The 23,241-nt window shown below is 41.9% G+C and overlaps 1 protein-coding gene across 1 annotated transcript in view; it reads right to left on the bottom strand.

Moving 5' to 3' along the window:
• Positions 1-22,398, bottom strand: part of GAN (gigaxonin) — a 34,311-nt gene extending 11,913 nt beyond the window's left edge. The window contains exons 1-10 of the mRNA XM_039353477.1: positions 22,105-22,398; positions 13,309-13,423; positions 11,552-11,902; positions 10,276-10,493; positions 9,442-9,563; positions 7,345-7,457; positions 7,092-7,241; positions 4,723-4,859; positions 3,842-3,970; positions 747-856 (exon numbers count right to left, since the gene is read on the bottom strand). Of these exons, the coding sequence (XP_039209411.1) occupies positions 747-856; positions 3,842-3,970; positions 4,723-4,859; positions 7,092-7,241; positions 7,345-7,457; positions 9,442-9,563; positions 10,276-10,493; positions 11,552-11,902; positions 13,309-13,423; positions 22,105-22,280 (1,621 nt within the window). The 5' untranslated portion in view covers positions 22,281-22,398. The remainder of the gene's footprint in view (positions 1-746; positions 857-3,841; positions 3,971-4,722; positions 4,860-7,091; positions 7,242-7,344; positions 7,458-9,441; positions 9,564-10,275; positions 10,494-11,551; positions 11,903-13,308; positions 13,424-22,104) is intronic.
• Between the last annotated feature and the right edge of the window lie 843 nt (positions 22,399-23,241).

The following is a 23,241-nucleotide window of genomic DNA, read 5'->3' as shown; positions in this document are numbered from 1 at the left end:
TTTGCATAGCTTATTAATTAATTAATTAATTAGCCCTTGGCCATATCAAAGTGCAAAGTTCCAGAAACAAAATTTGATAAAAGCAATTTAAAATGGAGTTAGATAAAATACAGTTTTAAAACGAAATTGGAATACAATAAAATAAAACTGGGATAACATGCAGTCTAAAATGAAATTGGAATAGAATACATATAAACCACAATGGGTGTGTTACCATGCTGCCCTTAGCCCAAAACAGGTGACTGACATTGTGGTTCACTGTAACGCAGTGTTTCTCAACCTTGACAATTTTAAGGCATGTGGACTTCAACTCCCAGAATTCTGTGGAATTCTGTCAATCTGTAAAATTGTCAAGGTTGAGAAACACTGCTTGTAACGTGTCAAATAAAAATATGTCAACTTGTTTGTAAAGGGGGGATATTTAACATGATATAAATAAATAAATCAATGTAGCTTTCCAAAAGACGCTTAGGTGGAGTAATTGGTGTAGTAACGGCCTACTTGGGACTGAGGATACATTTGCAGCTTGATTACAGAAGAGAAATCTACATTTTTAAACAAGAAACTGTGTTTCATGCATCCAGCAAGGTTACTAAACTACAAGATGCGAAGGCCCTTGAAAGCCCACCCCCCCCGCCTTTTAATTCTGAATTTTAACATTTGATTCTTGTCTGATAAGCCTAACTTGCAGCAATGCGACGTATGATTAAAAATACAACAATCCTGTTACCGGTTTTGCCACTGACCTGTGTCCAGATCCCCGATCACATATATGCTGGCCCCAATGGGCACAGCTCCATACACAAATGAGGAACTGGCTGGGATGCATAAATTCTGATCGCTCAGATAGATCCACCTGCAGAGAGAGGCAACAATTGGAAATGCGTGCAATAATTGGCAGTGCCTAAAGGAAGGCTTAAAAAGAACGAATCTGTTTGCAAGTTGCTCACAGGGTGCACTAAAACTCTTTCGAAGGATTTTTTTAAACCGATGCTACACTTCACACCAAGGTGAATATCTGCTGGAAAACTTTCTCAAAACTTTCTCAAATAGAATCCTTTGTTGCAGGCAAGTCAGCAACAGGTGGATACGGCTTTTATAGAATGTGCAGCCGAAAGCGCCAGAAATAGATTACACACTTCCTGTTTTGCTGCGCTTTATCTAATAGCCGCCAACATTCATATGCTGGGTGAATCAGTGACAGAATGCAAGTTCTCCACCCTCTCCCTTCTGATCAAACTATTTCAGGAAGCATCTCGGGAAAATATGTCTAGCTTGAATCTCAAAGAATCGCCGTCAGGTACAATAAACAGGGCTAGACCCAGCTCAGCAGCAAGCAGAAAGGCGGTTTAATACAAGGTTGTTTTGCATTTGGCACCATCACTTTCTCTGCTTTCATTATTTTCTTACCTTCGGCTTACGATCCACATTTGAGTCCAAAGTTATCCCTGCTAAGCGAGGCAGTTATGCAAGTTTTGCCCCCATTTTATGGCAAAAATTGGCACAGTTGGTAAGTGAACTATGCTGTTATTAAGCTTCTGCCCACCCCTCTACCCCCACTGACTCTGCCTGTCGGAAGCTGGCTGGGAATGGTGATCAGGTGATCCCAGGACAGTGCAACCGTCATAAGTACACGCCTGTTGCCAAGCGTCCAAATTTTGACCTTCCCGAATTTCAACTCTGAATGGCCATTAAATGAATGACTGTAAGTTGACGACTATCTGTATCTACAGAGCCTGAACAAGATGCTTTGGAAGAACAGAACATTCATCCAATCATGAGACAGGATGGCCTCACCACTTCAGGCAGAGAATTTAGATCATCATCAGATGATTGAAAATCAATATTTGCTGCTGCTACATATTTTATGGGAAGCAGTCCTTGTGGCACTGTCTGTTTGCCTCTGGTAAATACCTGCTCTTGACCTGAGAATTTCAGCCCTGAATGGTGGAAACTTGCAAGGGGTACAATTCCCTACTCCCTCAATTTCAGGCAGCAAAGTATCCTGCACCGACTCTTCAATACTCCAATTTGAGAACCAGAAAAGGTATAGTAACAGTGCAGGCTTAAGGAGTTACACATCAAAAAAAAAAAAAAGTTTGGAATGCAACTACTGTACAGAGAAGCACAAGAGTCACAACCCAAAAGTCGACTGAGTGATCCGTGGTAATCAAGAGAAATAGATCCCTTCTAATAAGCTAGTAGCCATTTCCTGAAATTGACGCAGCCTCTTTTGCAGTAGGAGAGCGCCCTCTTCTGGTGAACAGCAATAAAAGACATATTGCATTGCAGACAAAGGAAGTCCTCGACTTAAGGACCCCAACGTTTCTGTGGTTAAGTGAGACATTCATTAAGTGAGCTTTGCCTCATTTTACGACCTTCCTTGCTGCAATTGTTAAGCTGGTGACTGAATCTGGCTTCCCCATTGGCTCTGCCTGTCAGAAGGCTGCAAAAGGGGATCTCGTGGATCTATCTATCTATCTATCTATCTATCTATCTATCTATCTATCTATCTATCTATCTATCTAATCTATCTATTTATCATCTATCTATCTACTGAATCTATCTATCTATCAACTGAATCTATCTATCTATCTATCTATCTATCTATCTATCATCTATCTATCTACTGAATCTATTTACTGAATCTATCTATCTACTGAATCTATCTATCTATCTATCTATCTATCATCTATCTACTGAATCTATCATCTGTCTGTCTGTCTATCTATCTATCTATCTAATCTATCTATTTATCATCTATCTATCTACTGAATCTATCTATCATCTATCTATCTACTGAATCTATCTATCTATCATCTATCTATCATCTATCATCTATCTATCTACTGAATCTATCTATCTACTGAATCTATCTATCTATCTACTGAATCTATCTATCTATCTATCTATCTATCTATCATCTATCTACTGAATCTATCATCTGTCTGTCTATCTATCTATCTATCTATCTAATCTATCTATCTATCATCTATCTATCTACTGAATCTATCTATCTATCTATCATCTATCTATCATCTATCTATCTATCATCTATTTATCTATCTATCTACTGAATCTATCTACTGAATCTATCTATCTATCTACTGAATCTATCTATCTATCTATCTATCTATCTATCTATCTATCTATCTATCTATCTATCTATCATCTATCTACTGAATCTATCATCTGTCTATCTATCTATCTATCTATCTATCTATCTATCTATCTATCTATCTATCTATCTATCTATCTATCTCCAACTATTTATCTGCAGATTACTTTTCTTTTATATTTCATTTTAATTAACTGTGATTTCTGTATTCTACACGCTGGTCTACAACCGAATAAAGATTTGATTGATTGATGCTTCAGCGAAAGATGCTTTGCTTGCACTTAACATGTTCTGGGAAGCTACTGAAAGTTAAGTATTGGAAACCGTGCCATTTATAAATCACTGTAGATTCAGATCAAAAATCAAGCCGGTTATATTAATACTCCTACCACTTTCTTTCTACGAGGGCAGGTTGCACTCAAATGTTCCGATGCCGCAAGAGGCATTTCCTTTGAAGGGAAAGAGCTTTAGCAATTATTTGCTTCCCCTGCCAAAGGCCCAAGATCTCAAGCCAACTGAAGAGACCAAGTGACAAGGCTGAGAAGGATTATCTGCAGAGATAATCAATCAAAGGCGACTTTGTTGGCTGGAGGGAGAGCAAGCGACAATTCTCCAGGTTCAGCTCTTTTAAATGCTCTTCGATGAAGTTGCCAAGGAGCAAACAAGGCAACAGCCAACCGCGTATAGAGTTGAAGAGATTGTGTTACGTAGCAAAAGAGTTACCTTTTGAATTCATCATGGTAGAATTCAGATTTGCACGTCACCATCTCGCTGGTTTGGTTATCCTCGCGGCTTCTTACTCCGCCAAAGACGTAGAGCTCTGAAGCCACGCCACACGCCACAGCCCCAAACCTGGAAAAAGATGAGACCTGTAAGCATGTACACATTAACTCAGTGCTCAGGTTACTTAACCCCTTCCCATGTTTCACCCAACCTCAACCAGGGTTTGGTAGGAACATTTCCTGAGCACAAGCTGCTGCCTTGTCATTCCTGTCTCTTACTCTCCTGCACAGCTAAGGCGAAGTCTGAAGAGTAAGAATCCTTTGCTTACGGGGATGCTAGTTCAGCAGCGTCTAACTTTATTTGCTAAGTTTTTAGAGCTGACCATCTCACAAAGGATTTTGATAATGATAATAAAGTGGGAAGGGACCTTGGAGGTCATCTAGTCCAACCCCCTGCTCAGGCAGGAAACCCTATACCATTTCGGACAAATAGCTGTCCAGTCTCTTCTTAAAAACTTCCAGTGTTGGAGCATTCACCGCTTCTGGAGGCAGGTTGTTCCACTGGTTAATTGTTCTCACTGTCACTAAGTTTCTCCTTAGTTCTAGGTTGCTTCTCTCCTTGATGAGTTTCCATCCGTTGCTTCTTGTCCTGCCTTCAGGCGCTTTGGAGAATAGCTTGACTCCCTCTTCTTTGGGGCAGCCCCTGGGATACTGGAAGACTGCTATCATGCCCCCCCCCCCATCTTTCTCTTCATTAAACTAAACATACCCAATTCTAGCGACCGTTCCTTATAGTCTATGCAAACTCACTAAGCTGGTTAACCAGTCTTTTTTATGGCCATACCTAGTAACCTGGGCAGTGAATCTTAATAACCTACTAACCTCCTCTCTTTCAGTGGGCAGATGGCCGTCCACTGCTGAGTCCTCGGGTCATAACATTCCACGGACTCAAAAAGCTTCCCATAGGAACCACCTCCCATTGCATAGATCTTCTTTTTCATAGCTGCGTAGCAACCGATCTTAACAAGGAGAATGCAAAACGTCTGTTACACAGAGCAGGGTGTGAGTCAACCCGCCACAAGGACCCAACAAAAAGCAGTAACACAACAGTAATACAAATAATGAACTTCTAAAAGAGGAAGGGGGAAGTCCCCCTCCTGCATTAATCAACAGATGGTTAAAAGATCCCACTCCCGATACAATTCAAAAGAAAAATAAAAGTCGTTTGTAAGATGAGTGCTTTAAAATCTGGATCGCTATTTCTAATGTAGGAAGGAAACGCCAACAGGATGGGTCTACTGAAATGTAGCTTCTCTGTATAACAGTTTAAGCATGATTTCTCTTTCTGTATTGTCTGGAAAGAGTTTAATTGGTTCTATCAGCTCCAGTATATTTTCTTCTTATTTTTTAAAGGCAATTTGTCCCTTAATGCTTGCATCTTGTATTAAACTAGATCCACGAAAGATTTTACCTTCTCATACCATGAATAAAGAAAGTGGAAGGGGAAAAGGGAAGGCACTTGGAGACAAAATTTCTGTTGTGAGCAACATAAAGAACGCAAGCAACCATGTTAGATGACGACCAGACTTTTATTCCTTATATAAAAACCTTTTAATATTTTGAACACCCTCAATCTTTTGATTTGATTGTTATCTGACTCTGAGGCCTCCTTGTAGCCAAGTTGGCAGACGACAGGAAAAAAAGATACCGTAGACCGTCGAACCTGCAGGAGAGGTTGAGGAAGTATTTCTGCTTTAGATACATGAAAGCAACAGACAGGTGTTGCTTTGATAAAAGACATAAGCAGGTGTTTCCTCCTAAAGGTAGAATTGCCAAAATTATTTAAACAGTGTATCTTCAGACATCTTGAAACTCAAATACTTTGGCCACCTAATGAGAAGGAAGGACTCACTGGAGAAGGGCCTAATGCTAGGAAAGATTGAGGGCAATAGAAGAAGGGGACGACAGAGAATGATGTGGCTGGATGGAGTCATTGAAGCAGTAGGCGTGAGCTTCAATGGACTCCAGAAGATGGTAGAGGACAGGAAGACCTGGAGAAACGTTGTCCATGGGGTCGCGATGGGTCGGACACGACTTCGAAATTAACAACATCTTCAGACAAGCAGCCAATTAAAAAGAGCCTTTATCTATTATTTCTTTCTCCCACAGTATTTTATTAAATGTCCTACAGAAGGATAAAGAGACCAAATTTGTATGTTTGAAGAGATGGTAAAAATCTGTGGAGCCCATCCTAGCCAGCAAGACGTGGTCCAGCTCAGCATCAAGTTCTTGAATTATACTTTCATCAGGCGCCGCTCAGCTTTCCAGAACTATTCAATATTTTGCTTTTGACTAGTGAGACCCTTTTATATGGAAAGAAAACAACCAAAGTTCCTTAAGTTGCAAGACCTCAAAGGCTGCCTTCAAAAGATCTTCAAAGTGGATTGCCAACATAAAGTTTTAAAATTTTGCACTGCAGGGTCTTCTTCTGGACCACAGACAAGGGTTGCTAGAGGTTCCTCCTGAGTGGAAGGACATTGTCTCATCAGGAAGGATGTTGAGCCACCACCACCGAGGGGCAGAAGGAGAACCGGTTCTTCTGAGGAAGAGAGGGCTAAGTGCTGCTTCCTTCTGGATCTGCCCAATTCTTGCCTCTTTATAACCAGCGTACTTTGGAGGGGCTGACCTGACTTGACCCCTGTAACCTGTCTCTTTTGTTTTATGGGGGATGCTTGGTTCCTCCTTCACAGGCCATACCGGGAGGAAAGAGGAGACCCACTCCAGGGAGAGAAAACTGTCGCTCAGAACTCCCGCCAATGGTTTTCCGCTGTCTGTACAACTGCCTTCCTCAAGAGGGCACTGTGGGTTTAATGAACAAGACTCTTCGCCGCAATATTGTTCCTCCTTTATGGAGAAGGCAACAGGACTGGTTCTTTGCTGGAGCGCAGGATCTTTGGCGCACAACTAGACAGGAACCATAACAGGGACACTGATTAATTCAAAATTCCTGACTTGGCCTGACTACGTTTTGGAAGGCAGCCCTTGCATATAGATTTGTGAGGGTTGGGGAATGGTACAGAAAGGAAAACTGAGCTTATTGTTTTATACCTATAATTGGTAAGAACCTTTTATTTTTTTTTTAAAAAAAAACCCTGTCACATGGAGAAAAGGAGTGGAAAAAAAGAGATGCACTGCAGTAGTTTCAGAAAGAAATATGACCAGCTTGCTTTTTCCTTTTGCTTGCCTCTTACCTTCCTAATCATGGTTAAGTCTGGCTGCTTTGTCCATGTCCTGTTGTAAATGTCATAGGACTCCATAGAAGTGAGCACCTGTTCTCCATCCTCACCTCCCAAAACATACAGCACCCCATCGATCTCGACCAGGCCAAAATTGTGCCGTGCCTATTGGAAATATAAGGTGTAAAAATGAAATCCTAATCATACAGCACTGTAAATCTTGTTAGGTTACAATATAAACCACGGAGGGTATAAGCAATTCAAGTACCTCAGTCATGGGTGGCAAGGGGCTCCATGTATTTGTATCTGGGTCGAACTTTTCACCCGAATTTAATGTAGTTTTATTTTCATCTTGACCTCCCAAGACAAACAGGAATCCCTCTGAGAAGCAGAGAAAGTAAAGATATATTTCAAAACACCGAGCCAGCGGATACACTTTATAAGAACAATCAACAACTGAATAGTGAAAGGATGATAAGAGATTATCAAAAAGTACGACGTCTTCAGATTTTAATAACAGAGTAAAAAGAAGGAACCTTAGAGTCTTCTAACCCAGGGGTAGGCAACCTTGGCTCTTTTATGACTTGTGGACTTCAACTCCCAGAATTCCTGAGCCAGTATGGCTCAGCTTGGAACCCTCTCCCTTTCACCTCAGCGTGGCTGGCTCGGGAATTCTGGAAGTTGAAGTCCACGAGTCATAAAAGAGCCAAGGTTGCCTACCCCGGGGTTAGGCTTAGTATGTTTTGTGAACATAGCCAATGTAGTTTGTTAAATGTAGTCAAGAAAACTATGATTGAATATAATGTATGTACCTATTTACTGGCTGTAAGGTGTTTAATAAGTTTCTATTAGGCACCAAAGAAAATGTATAAGGCCAAAAGGATTATATGAAAAGAGTAAAAGAACCAGTTTAGTGTAGTAATGTTGAGCTGGCTCTGGAGACTGAATTCTAAGCCTCCTTTAGGCATGAATGCTGGCTGGGAGACTCTAAGCCAGTCATTCTCTTTCAGCCCAAGTCAACTCAGAGGGTTCAAAATAGAAGGCAGAAGGAATATTAGGGATATTTGCTGTATTGGGTTATATATAAAAAAGGCAGAAAAGTGTGTTTTGATTCTAGAAAGACTGAAGAGAAGAGCAACAAAGATGATTAGGTGACTGGAGGCTAAAACATATAAGGAACGGTTGCTGGAATTGGGTATGTCTAGTTTAATGAAGAGAAAGACGAGGGGGGACATGATAGCAGTGCTCCAGTGTCTCAGGGGCTGCCCCAAAGAAGAGGGAGTCAAGCTATTCTCCAAAGCGCCTGGAGGCAGGACAAGAAACAACGGATGGAAACTAAGCAAGGAGAGAAGCAACCTGGAATTAAAGAGAAATTTCCTGATAGTGAGAACAATTAACCAGTGGAACTTGTGGGTGCTCCATCACTGGAGACTTTCAAAAAGAGACTGGACAACCATTTGTCTGAAATGGTCTAGGGTCTCCTGCTTGAGCAGGGGTTTGGACTAGAAGATCTCCAAATTACCTTACAGCTCTGTTATTTTATATTCTGACTATATTCATCATCAATGAAGAAATATTAAAAAAAATAGCAAAATATATACCATATGACTGGGTTCCTAAGACAAGGATGTACATGTTTATAGCACTTCCTTGTCAGAATGTCTGAGTGGAAAATGACAGCATCTGCAAAAAGAATGTTCAAAATGGCCAGACAGCCACATCGTATCGCAACTTAAGCCGCAACCCTTTGATACTTGCACCTACATCATGCGTGCATCCAAAATGGTCAGAGATCAAATTGTGATGCTGTATCTACAATTTTGCCTGTTCTAACGTCCAGAAATATGTGCCCTCTGAGGAAATGGAAGCGGGGGAAAAAAATCTTCGGTGAAAACCTACCATACCTCTTAGAATACAGTAGTAAGGGGATAAAAATTGGAAAAGCTATGAATACATAAAATTTTCCACTAATCTCTTTTGGGTATTGGCTTATATGTATTAGACAAAAACAGATAGTGCCTTGGTCACCTCATAAAATATTTAATCGATACACCACATGGGTTTGGCAAAACTAATATTTCTTCCGCTTTCCTTCCTTCTTTCCTTTTCCAATCTTCCTTCCTTCCTTCCTTCCTTCCTTCCTTCCTTCCTTCCTTCCTTCCTTCCTTCCTTCCTTCCTTCCTTCCTTCATTTTTCCTCCAAACTAGAGAGAAGTTAATTAGTCACAGGTTAATATTTAAGGACCAGGTTAATAAATAAGGACCAGGATGTGATCCAAAGTAGCTAAAATATTATTTGACTTTACAGATATTTAAAGATTTCTATACTCTTTTACTCAAGGGAAGGAAGGAAGCCTTTGTCCTACCTGCAGAAAGTACACTGTGGTTTATCCTTGGTGTACTCATAGGAGCCAGCTCTATCCACAACTGTCTGTGACGATCATACAAAGGGCACATGCATCGCACTACAGCTGAGGGCTTCCTGGAGCTGAATAGAAAGAAAAAGCAGAAATTAACTCGTTGGTATAAGACGATTCGCTGTTAAACGCTTTTAAAAAGTGCTCAGCTCTCTCCATTAAATATTTCAGGATATAAAGGATATAGTAGATTACAATTTACTTAGTGCATCTTGATCACTAAATATTATCCAGCAAGAATCAGCTCAGGCTGATCGTTCTTTGCAGTTCCTATAAACAGTTTATGGGGCCAACTTTAGACCCAAAAGCTTTTCTGGAAGCGAAAGATGACACTTTGGCTGCAGCGTGCCATTTCACCATTTTAAAACATTATTTCAATATTTAAAAATGAGACGGAACAGAGAGACTGGCAGATCTTGCCTTGATGGGTAGGGATGGAGCTAAGCCACAGGGTTGAGTGATAACTGTCTCAAAGTAATGTGTAAGTTTCAAACTCATTGGATTCTTGGTCTTTTGGGGTCTTGCTTTTCTTCTGCCAGATGTTTAGGTGACATCATTAGTCTACCTGAAGATGGGCTTAGCTTGACAATGAAACATTCTGCAGGAAAAGTAAGCTCAGGTCACAGAGAACCCAAACACTTGACCCTAAGGTCCATTTATTCTCCACTACTGCAATCTCACACATTTCTTTGATGGAGTATTTATTCAGATGTATGTCTTCTCTGTCTTTTTGACCCCTCCCCTGCTGCGTGAGATCCACGGCTGCTTCCCTGAATTACTTACACTCTTTCTTCGCCCCCAATGGTCACAATGCACTCTGAATATCCTCGGGGTTTAAAAGAAGCAAGCATTGCCTCTTCTTGCTGGGGTGGGGTGAGTGGAATGTTGTTACATTCTTTGACAATCTCCCGAACCAATGGCTCGTTCATCATCTGTTCACGCAAGTAAGTAGAGTCCAATCCAGTGACCCACACAGCCGACATGACATCTTTCATATGAACCTGGACAGCCACAAAGATAATGGAAATCACAAAACGATCCCAACTGTATGAGCTTTATAGACAAATTCTGTGCTTAAAATTCCTGTTAACAGACTTTTACAGGCAGGGGCAGCGCTTAACATCATATGGGAGGGTAAGGAATATATTTGCAGAAGGATACACTGGGCAGAACGATCTCAAAAGGGCAGGAAATCCTATACCATTCCCTCAATTGCACGCAGAGGCAGGGGTCTTATATCATGTCTCATAAATATATATAACTTATATGTTTAGAGAATAAATAGTTCCAACTACTACTCTTGTAATGAATGAAGGCATGGGGGGGGGCGGGCAGGGGTGCCTAAAGAAAAAAAAGCAACAAGAAATACAGACCACAACCGAGCCCAACATTTCTGTTGTTAAATGAGACATTTGTTAAATGAATTCCGTCCATTTTACAATCTTTCTCGCCCTCGGTTATGAAATGAATCCCTGCAGCTGATAAGCGAGTAACCCAGTTGTTAAATGAATTTGGCTTCCCCGCTGACTTTGTCAGAAGATTGTAAAAGGGGATCACGTGATCTTGGGACACAGTGAGGGTCCTCAATACGAATCAGTTGCCGAGCGTCTGAATTTTGATCATGTGACCACTGGGATGCTGCAAAGGTCGTAACTGTGAAAAACGGTCGTCAAGTCATTTTTTTCCCCCAGTGCTTTTGTAACTTTGAAGAGTCACTAAATGAAAGGTTGTCAGTGAAGGACTATCTCCACTGTGTAGGATAACATATGAACTACAGGAGCAAGGAGAGTCAAAGCAGAGCGGACATGTAATGACCATGTAAGCAGAGAGCTAAACTTCATACGTTAGAAGCATCCCAATAAATCAACACGAGCACATATGTTTATGCCAGAGGTCTTCAAACTTGGCCACTTTAAGACTTGTGGACTTCAACTCCCAGAATTCCTCAGCCAGTTGGCTGAGGAATTCTGGGAGTTGAAGTCCACAAGTCTTAAAGTGGCCAATTTTGAAGGCCCCTGGTTTATGCAAACTTCTTAAAGGTTGACTCTGAATCGTATACCTTTCTTAATTCAGGATCGTGGGAAATCCACCGAAGGACCGCTTCAAAAATATGTTTCTCATCCCCAACGTTTAACTTCTCCAACGACAGCACTTCTTTCAGTCTCTGAGGAGAGAGTTCCAGGAATTCTTCTGTGCTGCTGACATCCCGGAAGTGTGTTTCAAGATACTCCGAGGCCAGGTAGTGAACGTGGAGTAGACAGTAGTGTAGTGCAAAGTCCCGAATGCCAATACAGTTCTCAGCAGCGATGCAACCCTCCAGAAACTCGCAACAGAGCTTTTTAAGGTCTGTCAGCAGCAACAGGTCAGCAGCTTGTACCACATCTTGAATGGTCTCTTCACTCAGCTTGATCTAGGTTCAAGACAGAAAAATACAGCCGGTGAGGAAGGTGGCCTGAATCAAACTCCAGATAGTTATCCACTTTAGCACCCAACTGCTTCTTCCTGGTTTACTGTTAGGCTAATAAACATGGAACAGTAGACTGCAGGAAAAATACAGAATTACATGTGAACTTGTCATAGCAAGCCCATAGGCTTTCTTCTTCTCCAATGGGTCCACATTACTGGCTATGTCATACTGTAATATATATTCCACACAAGGATCATCCAATCTTTCCTGAAGTTAGGAAACAGTTGGTGACAATCCTGCACTGTGTATAATTCTCATCTCACCTGACCTCTTGCTACAAATGGTGCAATGGTTGCTTAAGACAGGGGTCCCCAACCCCCGGTCCACATAAACAAGCAAAGCCCCATCCACGAGATGCAGGCAGCACACAAAACCATGCACTCTCTGGTCCGTGGAAAAACCTCTCTCCACGGAACCGGTCCCTGGTACCCAAAAGATTGGGGGCACCAGGCTTTAGAAGGGGCCAAGAACAGTCCATGAAAAAAAACTAAGCCTGTATTAGCCATGACGAGTGAACTTGGCTTTCACATTCATGGAACACATAAGAGATGTGTGGTTTCCCATATAATTTACCACCTTCAGCAAAGTGTTCGGCTGGCTACTGCAGAAATGAGAATGATCCACTTGGACTTCCAATCTTCTCCAGCTGTGTTTTCTTAATGGATGCCGGAGGAGAGGTCCTCCTTGGCTTATGACCATAACTGAGACCTAATTTCTATTGCTAAGCGAGACAGCTAAGCCAATTTTGCTCCAGTGCTTACATGAATCACTACAGTTGTTAAGTTAGTAACGCGGTTCTTAAGCGAATCTGGCTTCCCCATTGACTTTGTTTGTCAGGAGGTCACAAAAGGTGATCACATGACCCCTGGGAACTGCAACCATCATAAATATGAACCAGCTGACAAGCATCTGGGTTTGATCATGTGACCCTGGGGATGCTGGAAAGAGCGTAAAGGGGGAAAACAGTCACTTTTTTCAGTGGGGTGGTTAACTTTGAATGGCCACTAAATAAGTAGCTGTAAATTGAGAAGCACTTGTGTATTTAGCATTCAATAGAAAAAGCATAATCTCTTCGAACCATCACACTGACGCTTAAGAATGAAAGGAGCATTTAACAAATTGGGGCAAAGTCTATCTTAACTTTGCAAAGTTTCCAGTGATCCATCAGGAGATTTGGGGAAACTGGCCAGGATACTTCTGCTTTGTGAACGTATTTCTGAGGAGATTTAACTTACAACTCTAGGGACTAACTTTTGACCAGTCATGGACAGAATTGTGACTGGACCCCCATACGCGCGGACAGAATATTGCTGAAGATATATGGAGGATCAATATTAGCAAAAACACACCTGACCACTGAAGATGTAGTCCAGAATCTCTTTCATGGTATCCACAGATATCCCTTCAAGTTCAATTTTATACACGGATCCATCATCCTTGGGAGAATTATAGTTCAGTTTTGTCCTGTAAAAGACAGGTTTCCATTTTAAAAAGCAATAGGAACAGGGCAAACATTTCAGAAAACCATTCATGAAAATTGCTCCAGCTTGTTTTCAATTATGTAATAATTATGTTCTCAAAAATTCTAAGACACTAATAGAAAGCCCTTAGTTAATAACTAGTAAACACTTCAAACACTTCATGACAATAATTATTCAAATGTTCAGTGCAATCTCATGGTAAGCATATCCCACTCTCAGCCCCAAATTTTGTTCAGCTCTTACAGGAGAAGTTTCAGTCAGGCGTTCCATTTTATTAAATTCAAGGCATACAACATAATGACAAGACTTTCCTTGAGTCCCTCTGCCCCATAGCTACTCATTACGCAGATAAGAAGGAAAGTGTTTTTCCTTGCCTGTTTCCCTCTTTTCCCTTTTCCTAGAAGGGAATCAACATCAAAGAAAAAATCCTCAAAAAGGAAGAGTGAAGAGGACTGCGGGGAGAACCAGGCGTCTATGCTCCTGTTTATGTATTTATCGAGTCTTTTATAATTCGCTTGAAGTACGAACGGAGAGAATTAATGTTTAAGGAGGTGCATATAGCCTCTTTGCCCTGTGGAAGCAACCATACACATTTCATTACTTCCTTAATCTCACCCACAGCTATTGGTCCAAAGCAATTCAGTGCCAAACACACAGCTAAGTCATCTTATTCCTTCCTAGTTAAATACCTGCATGAGAATTTGTGGGCTGCCAGAAGGATTTCCCCATGTTCACCCTCATTAAATTTTGCTTAATTATGTAATTTATAAGGCAGCTTTAATGTGGCACGTTTTTACTCTACAGCTGTTAATATTACCCCCTTGTCCTTCTAACTTGATTTCATTAACAGGCCTTTTAGGGGGCTTTAGGTTACAGAGTTAAGACAAGGACACAGATGTGCAACCCTAAAATCAGTTCCTGTTCTCCCCCCAAAAAAAACAAACAAAGGTTTGTTATTATTTTTCTGCAGGTCATACTTTAGCCCTTTGGCAGCACAAATTAAAGATACAAGCTTCTAACCACACCCTAATCCCACTGCCAATTTTCTGAGAATTATGGCTGTAGGTTTGTTTTCAGGTGCTCTGTGCAAGAGCCACTTAAAAACAAACACTCTGTGTAAAAAATAAGGCACTCTACCCTTCCATTTACAGAAGGAACTACTATAATATTTATACTGATTTTAAACTTTATGAACTATTTTTATTCCCTACCTACTCACATATTCTCCCCTAAGTGCACAAGTAGGTCAATGGTATCCTGAAAACTGGTCCAGTCCTCTTGAAGCAGGGGTCCCTAATCCCCGGGCCATGGACAGGTACCGGGCTGCGGCACGCCAGCAACCGGTCCGCACAAAAAGGAAAGCCCCATCTGCGGGATGCAGGCAGCACACAAAACCACGCACTCTCCAGTCCATGGAAAACGCTCTTTCCACGGAACTGGTCCCCGGATGCCCAAAAGGATGGGGACCTCTGTCTTAAAGGACTGCCAGAGGACAATCTTCTATTTGAAAGTAACTTCTATCTGAACTTCAAAGCTGATTTAAGAGGTAAAAAAGCTGCAAAGAAAATGTGGATGCAAAATCCCTATTAAGAGATAACCGCTGAATAGGAGATGAGGTAGCAACATGAGATAGCTGGGTATAATCTCTCTATTTCTGGTAAGACATATTGTACTTCTATAACACTGTATGCGTATCAGCCCCAACTGATCCAGTTGCAGAGTGAAAGCTTTTTTTTTATTGAAAGTTATGCACCATAATCTACCACACTAGTCCAGATAGATGTTGGTAGATAGACATTTTTCAACTTTGCAGTCTACACTTAAGACTTAGCACCTAGCCCAAAGTCACCCAGCCAGTAGCCCAAAGTCACGCAGCCAGTTTCTATGCCTGAGGGAGGGCTAGAGCATGGGCCTCCTTGCTTTTGGTCTGGCACCTTAAGCATTACCCAATGCTGGCTCTTATATATACAATATACACATAAGTCTGTGCTTGACTTACTTTCTTTTATAATTTATTTCTCTTTTTAGACCAGGGCTAGGCAACCTTGGCTCTTTTATGACTCGTGGACTTCAACTCCCAGAATTCCTCAGCCAGCACGGAAACCTCACCCTTTCCCCTCAACATGGCTGGCTCAGGAATTCTGGGAGTTGAAGTCCACAAGTCATAAAAGAGCCAAGGTTCCCCACCCCTGTTTTAAACCAATGCATAAATGGTAGCTTTGAGAACATGCTTTACTCAGGAGACTATTTTCAGAACCAAATCTGGAGCACTGTTCTTCTCTTGGTGTCCAAAGTCTAGGTAAGTCAACTATTGTACCTTAAATAATGACCAGGGTGATCTTGGGCCACTTGCTCTCTCAGCTCAACCCACTTCAGAGGGCTGATGATATGAGGAAAGCAGGAGAAGGAAGGAGGATTATGTATGTTTGCCGCCTTGAGTTACTTACAAAGTAACAAAGGGAGGATTAAAAAAAATTAAAATAAATGAAACAATTAAGTCAGTAACATGGTATCTAAATAAACTTAGAGTACATTTTTGCTGTTGTTGCATGGATGCCGTGTAAATATTCTGTACTGTAAGCATATGACAATGTTGCGGAACATCAAGCAAGCAAGCTAGGACAACATCCACAAAACATGCCACAGCACTGGAAGGCAAGACAAGAAACAATGAATGGAAACTACTCAAGGAGAAAAGCATCCTGGAATTAACAATGAGGACAATTAACCATTGGAACAGCTTGCTTTCAGAAGTTGGGCCTGCTTCATCACTGGAGGTTTTTAAGAAGAGACTGTCTGAAATGATATAAGAGAGGGCTCTTCAAACGTGGCCCTTTTATGACTTGTGGACTTCAACTCCCAGAATTCCTCAGCCGGGCACGTGTGCCCGGCTGAGGAATTCTGGGAGTTGAAGTCCACAAGTCATAAAAGGGCCACGTTTGAAGAGCCCTGATATAGGATCTCCTGCTTGAGCAGGGGGTTAGACTAGAAGACCTCCAAGGTTCCTTCCAACTGTATTCTGATTAAACTGATTAAACCCTCTTAAACTGCAGTTCCATTCTGCGGTTGTGATCAGAAAGGAGACGCAGAGAAGCTTCCAAAGAGAGTTGCTGCCCAATTTTCTCTCCCATAGAATTGTACCGTGGGATTATTTCTAGCATTCTACTTTTTTCCCCCATCTGGCCCCATTTTAAGCTGGATCTTTCTTTGCTCTGCTTCTGCCTTTCCATCAACATTTTGCTGTGTTTTACAGAGCTATCTCTGCTGATGGACAAGCAGACGTTCATAGTTCTAAGCCCAGTGATGTCATTCCTCCCCCAACATACTGTTGGCTGGGAAAGAATACAAATGAGTCACCTCCTGAATTTCTGTTCTAAGTTTTTTTTCCCCCTTTGGAGGATATAAGCCAAAAAGGTCCAAAGCTTTTGGGGATGGCTATAAGGAACTTCAGATTATTTCTACCCATCAACCTCCCAGCACCATTTTCAAGTTTTAAAAAAATATATCGGCAATTATTTGCTGTAATTTTTTTTTGAGGAAAATAGCAACTGCCGGAAAGAAAATTACGAATGGTGGAATGGTTTGTAACACTATTTCTACTCTATTCATTCAAGACTGAGGATTTGGATTCTATACACATGTGCCCAGTGCTAGCTCAGATACCAGCTTAGAAGAAACTATGATTCAGTCTTAATAATAATGCAGATCTATGCTCTCACTCTTTCTCTAATTACCTTTTATCTGATAAAAAAAAATGCATGAGTCGGTTATATGCACACTCCCTTCTCCGTATAGAAATGAACTGAATTATTTTTCACTGAATGTTAATCCTCAAGGACAGATAAAAATATATGTTCACATCTATCTCCAAACTCTTCATTTTACATGTAATGGATTAAATGTATGTGAATATTTATACTATCGCAAACATTCTGTCCATTAAAGACTTGTTCCAAGAATTTAAAAATGTTCCAATTGACCTAAACTTTATGCTAAAATGATTTTTTTTTTAAAAAAAAACTAGTTCAGCTAGTTACATGTAAGATTACATGAAAACAGATGTTAAAAAACATCTGAATTGTAAACTATGGCTGACAATCCATTTCAGAGCTCTTAAACAACAGTTTTTGTTGAGTGTGTGTGTATATATATATATATACACACACACAGATCTCAGCATATTTTAATATAAACTAATAAAAAGGATTAATCTACATACTGTCATTGCCAGGCGGGAAAATGACAGCTGTCAAACAACTATTTAACATATTTATTATAGTGCTTGTAAAAGTCATACAAGGTACCTTGATTTGGAACTTATCCTATGCTGTGGAGAACAAGATCTTCATATGGAAGAAATAGTGTAATAAATCACTGCTCTTTCCAAGGATGTCACAACATTATGAAAACACTAATTGGTATCCTATAATAAGGACCCAGGCATCTTTTAGATAGGAATGTTCTGTTCTTTATTTAAAATGTGTATTTAAATAATATATCTAAAGCAAAGGAAGGGAAGAGGAACTACATCGTTTAAATTATACATGAGGCATCTTCAGCTTCATATCTGAGAAATATTTATGTAATCCATTGTGAAATTTGTATCTCAGCTGTTTGCTGCCATTCCTTATTCCCTGCCTTAACATGCTTTCTAGCATTTAAACCATGAATCTTCCAAGAAAGGCCTCTTTAATTACTTGACAGTCAGCAGCTTCCTAACTCTTCTTCACCATGAAAAATGCCCTCTTTTTGATTTTTGCAAAGGAACTGATAACTGTAAATATCAATATTACCCACAGAAGTCTTGGTAAACAAAAGAAGCCCTGCCTCTTTTGGCATGAATGATACACCTGAATTTGTCAGTAATTTTCCCATCACCCCACCCATTCATCCAGATTAAAGGACTGATTTTAAGGGGCTCTGATAATTAACATAAAAGATTGCCCATGAAAAGAGATTAACATAGGAATTCTCCTATTATTTGAGAACAGCTAGAGGTTTGTTTACACTTTTTAATCTACAGTACTGCCTTTCTTGTGCTGGAGAAGGGTGTACAGAGTGGAAATAGCTGGACAAAGGAAAAGAAGAAGAAATAGTAGGATTGGGGGGTTGGTAACTAACTGGGCGAGCAAGAAGTAAAAAAAGAAATCAAAACAGAATAAGAAAATACCTGAATCCATAATGTAGTTGCTCATATATAATTTTACCTTTTCTATGAATTGCTCTAAATGTTAAATCAAGCAGTATGAGATTTCTCATCTGCTTGTTCTTAGACCTAGTCCAGTGATGGCGAACCTTTTAGAGCCTGAGTGCCCAAACTGCAACCCAAAACCCACTTATGCATCGTTGGGTGCTGGGTAGGCATGGCTGTGATGGTAACAGCAGACTGGGTGGGACTAAAAAGTTCAATCAATCAATTCCAGCTTTGCCAGATCTTTTTTTTTTCCCTGCAAGAAGTTGAAATTGACTGACTGAACCTTTTTTTTTTTTTGTACACGGTGGTGGAGGCCTAAAGCGAAAAGGTTTTATAAAACTCAGCTGAAGGCCTAGGGCTGGGGCTACGGCGCACGTGCCCACAAAGAGGGCTCTGAGTGCCGCCTCTGGCACCCGTGCTATAGATTCGCCACTACTGATCTAGTCTGATCTTGTGGTTTGAAGGCACATAAAGACAAACATTTTCTTGATGTTAATCAGGCATGCACAGTACCTGGATGAACGGTTCTATAGAGGAGGCCAGGTGAGCAGCTATCAGTTTCATATTAGAAGCTAAGATCCAAAATAAACTTAAAGCTAATTTCGGCAATCCCTGACTTCATACTCCAGGCTTTCTCACTGAATTCAGTAAATGCCTGATATATTAATATATATATTAATATGCTTAGTTTTTCAATGAGACGACAGAGCAGCATTACAATAAAAAAAATGGGAGAGGGAGACTCTGCACATGCTCAGAGGCACCTTCCTTTCTAGTGAGGTGAATTATTTAAGACTTTATTTAAGAATTACATAAAGGACACACCACCATCTAAAATGATTATCTTATTTGATGGGTTCAAAAATCTGTGCAAGCACTTTCAGCCGCCATACTTTCAAAAATTGTTTCTTATAGATTAGCAGTGTGAGTAAACCAAGCAGTTGTGGCTTGTTCGGCAGACAGGTCAACAAGTGAAGGTTACATGCAAAGCCAGACACCACCTAGTAGGCAAGTCATGGAAAAATGTTGTCAACAATTGTCAAGAAGCTATGCAACGCTTTAAAAGTCACAGGCAGGAACTTGTTAAAAAAATAAATAAATCTGAGGCCTGTTGGAAGGCTGCCAGTTCAGCCAGTGCTTACTAAGCATATCTGAATAGCCTGCTAAAGCAGGCCAGGGGATCATCCCTAGGCCCAATAATGGCTAATCTTTAACATATCGCTGGATTTCAGCATTCATGCTGCACTCTGAAGCAATCAACATTTATTTTAACCAATATATTAGTCACCTCAATTGCTGAAGAAGCTCAAAATGCTTTACAAAGGAAAAAAAAATAATGATTTAAAACAGACTCAGCAACGACTACAAGAAGCAAATAAAAACCACACCACAAGGATCATAGATTTTCCAATCCTACAGCCTGTTAAAAATGTCAAGACTTCAGTGTTCCTAAAAATATAACTGGCTTACAACTAGATGAGGGATGTTCCACAGGGCAGAGAAGTCACAAAGGATCCTCCTCCCCAACAGCTTTTTTGCTGAGATCCAGATCATGCCACCCTGATAAGAGGAAGTTGAATGCTTCTTCGCTGTGCATCTCTCAAGGCTTTTTATAGTGATAAAAAAAATTATCCAAACCAGAAAACTAAATCTTGGCATCCAGGCAAGCACAGTCTCTCTAACCACTGGTGTCTTAAGTTGACTCAACTAGAAATATCCAAGACCTGTGAAAGGATGTGAAGTGAGACCATTTAATTTTGCTTCTTGTTTCCAACAAATCAGTCAGAACCGGCTCAATTTAACTGAAAACTCTGATTCCACAAAGCCTAATTAAATTCATTTAAACAAAAACAAGCTCCTGTAGGAAAATGAAGGAAAAATCGGAATAATAAAAGCAACAGTGGATTTTTCCTAAGCTAGCATCACTGCAACATCTCTTATGGTTATCACAAGTTAGCTAGGGATTTGTAAGAGTCTGTCACAAAGAAACGGAAGGTTTAACTGAATTCATGTCCTTTGCATAATATTTGCTACTAACTTAATGTATGCCTATTTAATCTGCTTTCAAGGAGCTCAGGGCAGCGTAGGTGCCTATTTAATTCTCACACACACTCTGCCAGGTAGTTTACAATCATCTTGAATGGTGGATTCTTGGGAACCGAATTTGGGATCAATAATAAAAGATTAGATTTCTGAACTTCTTGATACACTGGGTCACTTCTGCACCAGGATGCCACAATGGGGATGAGTCAGTGGGAATCAAGTGTGGGTCATCACAATGCCATGGTGGGAAGGGTATGGCATATTTCATTGTCACTGTTTATTGACTCTGGGTGAGTCACCTAGGATTAGTGTATAAGATAGGCAGATACAGACGCCTTATAACTCAATAAACAAACTGCTTTCCATTTAATACTTTAGAGTATTTACAAAATAGAATATTAAGAATTTAGGCACATTGTACAATGATCATCTTAATTAAAATAACCTATTGTACTAAAACTGAGACGATGGAGCAATAGATTGTCTACATGGCTAGATTTAATAATATATTAAAAGAATGAGTCAGTGTTAATTCAGCAATATATATATAGTAAAATGCCTGATTTTACTATATTTTTGGTCCCGGGTCTCCTATCTTCTAGTTGTTATGCTTATGGAAAAATAGGTGCAATAATAACAACATGCCATTTCAAAGCAGGAGCAAAAAACAAACAGCCTTGCATCCCGCTCTGCAAGAGGCAGAGCGGGATGCTGGTTAAAGTGCTGGAGATGCCAGAGTTGAAATCCGTCCTCCATGGGATAGAAACTAGGTTTAGGTAGACCAGTCCCTCTCTAAGCCCAACAGGCCTCCCTCAAAGGGTTGTTGTGGTAGGAAACAAGGGAGCCAGCTGCCTCTAATTCCTGAAAAGAAAAAAGCAGGCAATACCACACAGGGAAGAGACAAAGCAAGAAGGGGAAGACTTAAAAGCCCTATTTCTCAACCTCAGCCCAGAATGTCCAAAAGGCTTTTATTTCACACGTTATGGACTTAAAATTCAGGGGTCCTCAACCTTGGCCATTTTAAGACTTGTGGACTTCAACTCCCAGAATTCCTCAGCCAACAAAGCAGGGGTCCTCAACCTTGGCCACTTTAAGACTTGTGGACTTCAACTCCCAGAATTCTGGGAGTTGAAGTCCACAGGTCTTAAAGTGGCCAAGGTTGGAGACCCCTGGACTAAATGCATGCATATGTTTGCATTATTATTGCACATGGACGGGAAAATTCTGGGAGTTGCAATCTGCCCGTCCAGGAAAAGCGGAGGCTGAGAAGCGCTTCGTTGCAAGAAGGGTGGGTGCAACAGCAGCCCCCCCTACACCCCCTGGAGGTGACGGACCCCCCCTTTTTGTGGGGAAACAGACCCAAGAGACCCTCGGAGGTAGCAACGGCCCGCTCCGCCCCTCTCCTGCCGGGCCCGGCCTCCGCTCACCGCACGTAGGGGCTGGCGGCGGCCAGGATGTTGGTCTGCACCGGGATCTCCTGCCCGTCCAGCACCAGGTTGGCGTCGCAGAAGCGGCCCTCCTGCCGGAAGGAGCTCAGCGCCCGCAGCAGCCGCGCCGCGTGCTGCGGGTCGGAGACGGAGCTGCCCGGCGCCCCGCTCGACATGGCGGCCCGCGCGCCGCCGCCGCTCCTGCTCCTGCTGCTGCTGCTTCACCCCGCTGCGCTCCGCTCGACTCGCCGCGCCCTCACCGCCGGCCGGGAACCGCCATCCTGCCGCGCCGGCGCCGCCTGACCTCATCTCCGCGCGACGGACACGCCCCCCGGAGGCGGGGCGCAGAGAGGGGGACTCCGCCCCGAAGGAGGAGCAGGGGTCCCCCTCCCTCGCGGGGGTGGGCGGAGCTAACGCCGCGCCCGGCACGTGCTGAGTCAGGCTGCGAAAGCCGGCGCCGTTTTGCACGATCGCCAAGCTCATAGTTCCCAGCCGGGAGGCGCCAGGCTGGCCCGTCTTTTTTTCGCCTTGAACGCGGCTGGCTCTCTGGGCGTGCTCAGAAGGGAGACGGGGGCTGCGGCCTGAGTTTCCAGCCCAGCCTTCTCCAATCGGATGGGTGGGACTACAATGCCCAGGCTTCCCAGCCAACAGTGGGGTGGTTGTTGTTGTTGTCTAGTATTATGGCCCACTTAACAGCCGAGTAGGGAAGATTGACAGTGTCCAAAAGGAGCAGTGATGCTCTGTTTGCGTAGGCAGGTGTGACAAATAATAACACCGCAATATTGGATTTTCAGGCTAAAATGCCCAGGGTTGAAATTTGGGAGAAGGTGGTTCTTGTAAAGTGGGATGCAATGGCTCAGTGGTTGAAGACCCTGAGCTTGTCAGCTGCAGAGCTGGCAGCCCAGGTTCAAGATCCCATCTCCACGCCCACCTAGCAAGTTGGAAAGCGTGCAAAATGCGAGTAGGTAAATAAGTACCGCTTAGGTGGGAAGGTAACAGTGTCCCATGTGCCTTGGAAAGGTGTTCAAACAACACTGACTCCCTTGGCTAAGAAATGGAGATGAGCACTGTGCCCTAGAGTTGGACAGGGGATGCCTTTATCTTTTTATTCTTCTCAAGTTCCTGCCCAGAAGAATG

The sequence above is a fragment of the Crotalus tigris genome, unplaced genomic scaffold (assembly GCF_016545835.1).
Source record: "Crotalus tigris isolate CLP2741 ecotype Arizona unplaced genomic scaffold, ASM1654583v1 scf7180000018525.42219311030:4301911, whole genome shotgun sequence".
Classification (NCBI taxonomy): Eukaryota; Metazoa; Chordata; class Lepidosauria; order Squamata; family Viperidae; genus Crotalus; species Crotalus tigris.
The sequence above is the reverse complement of the archived record's forward strand: the minus strand, read 5'-3'. Positions and strand labels throughout refer to the sequence as shown.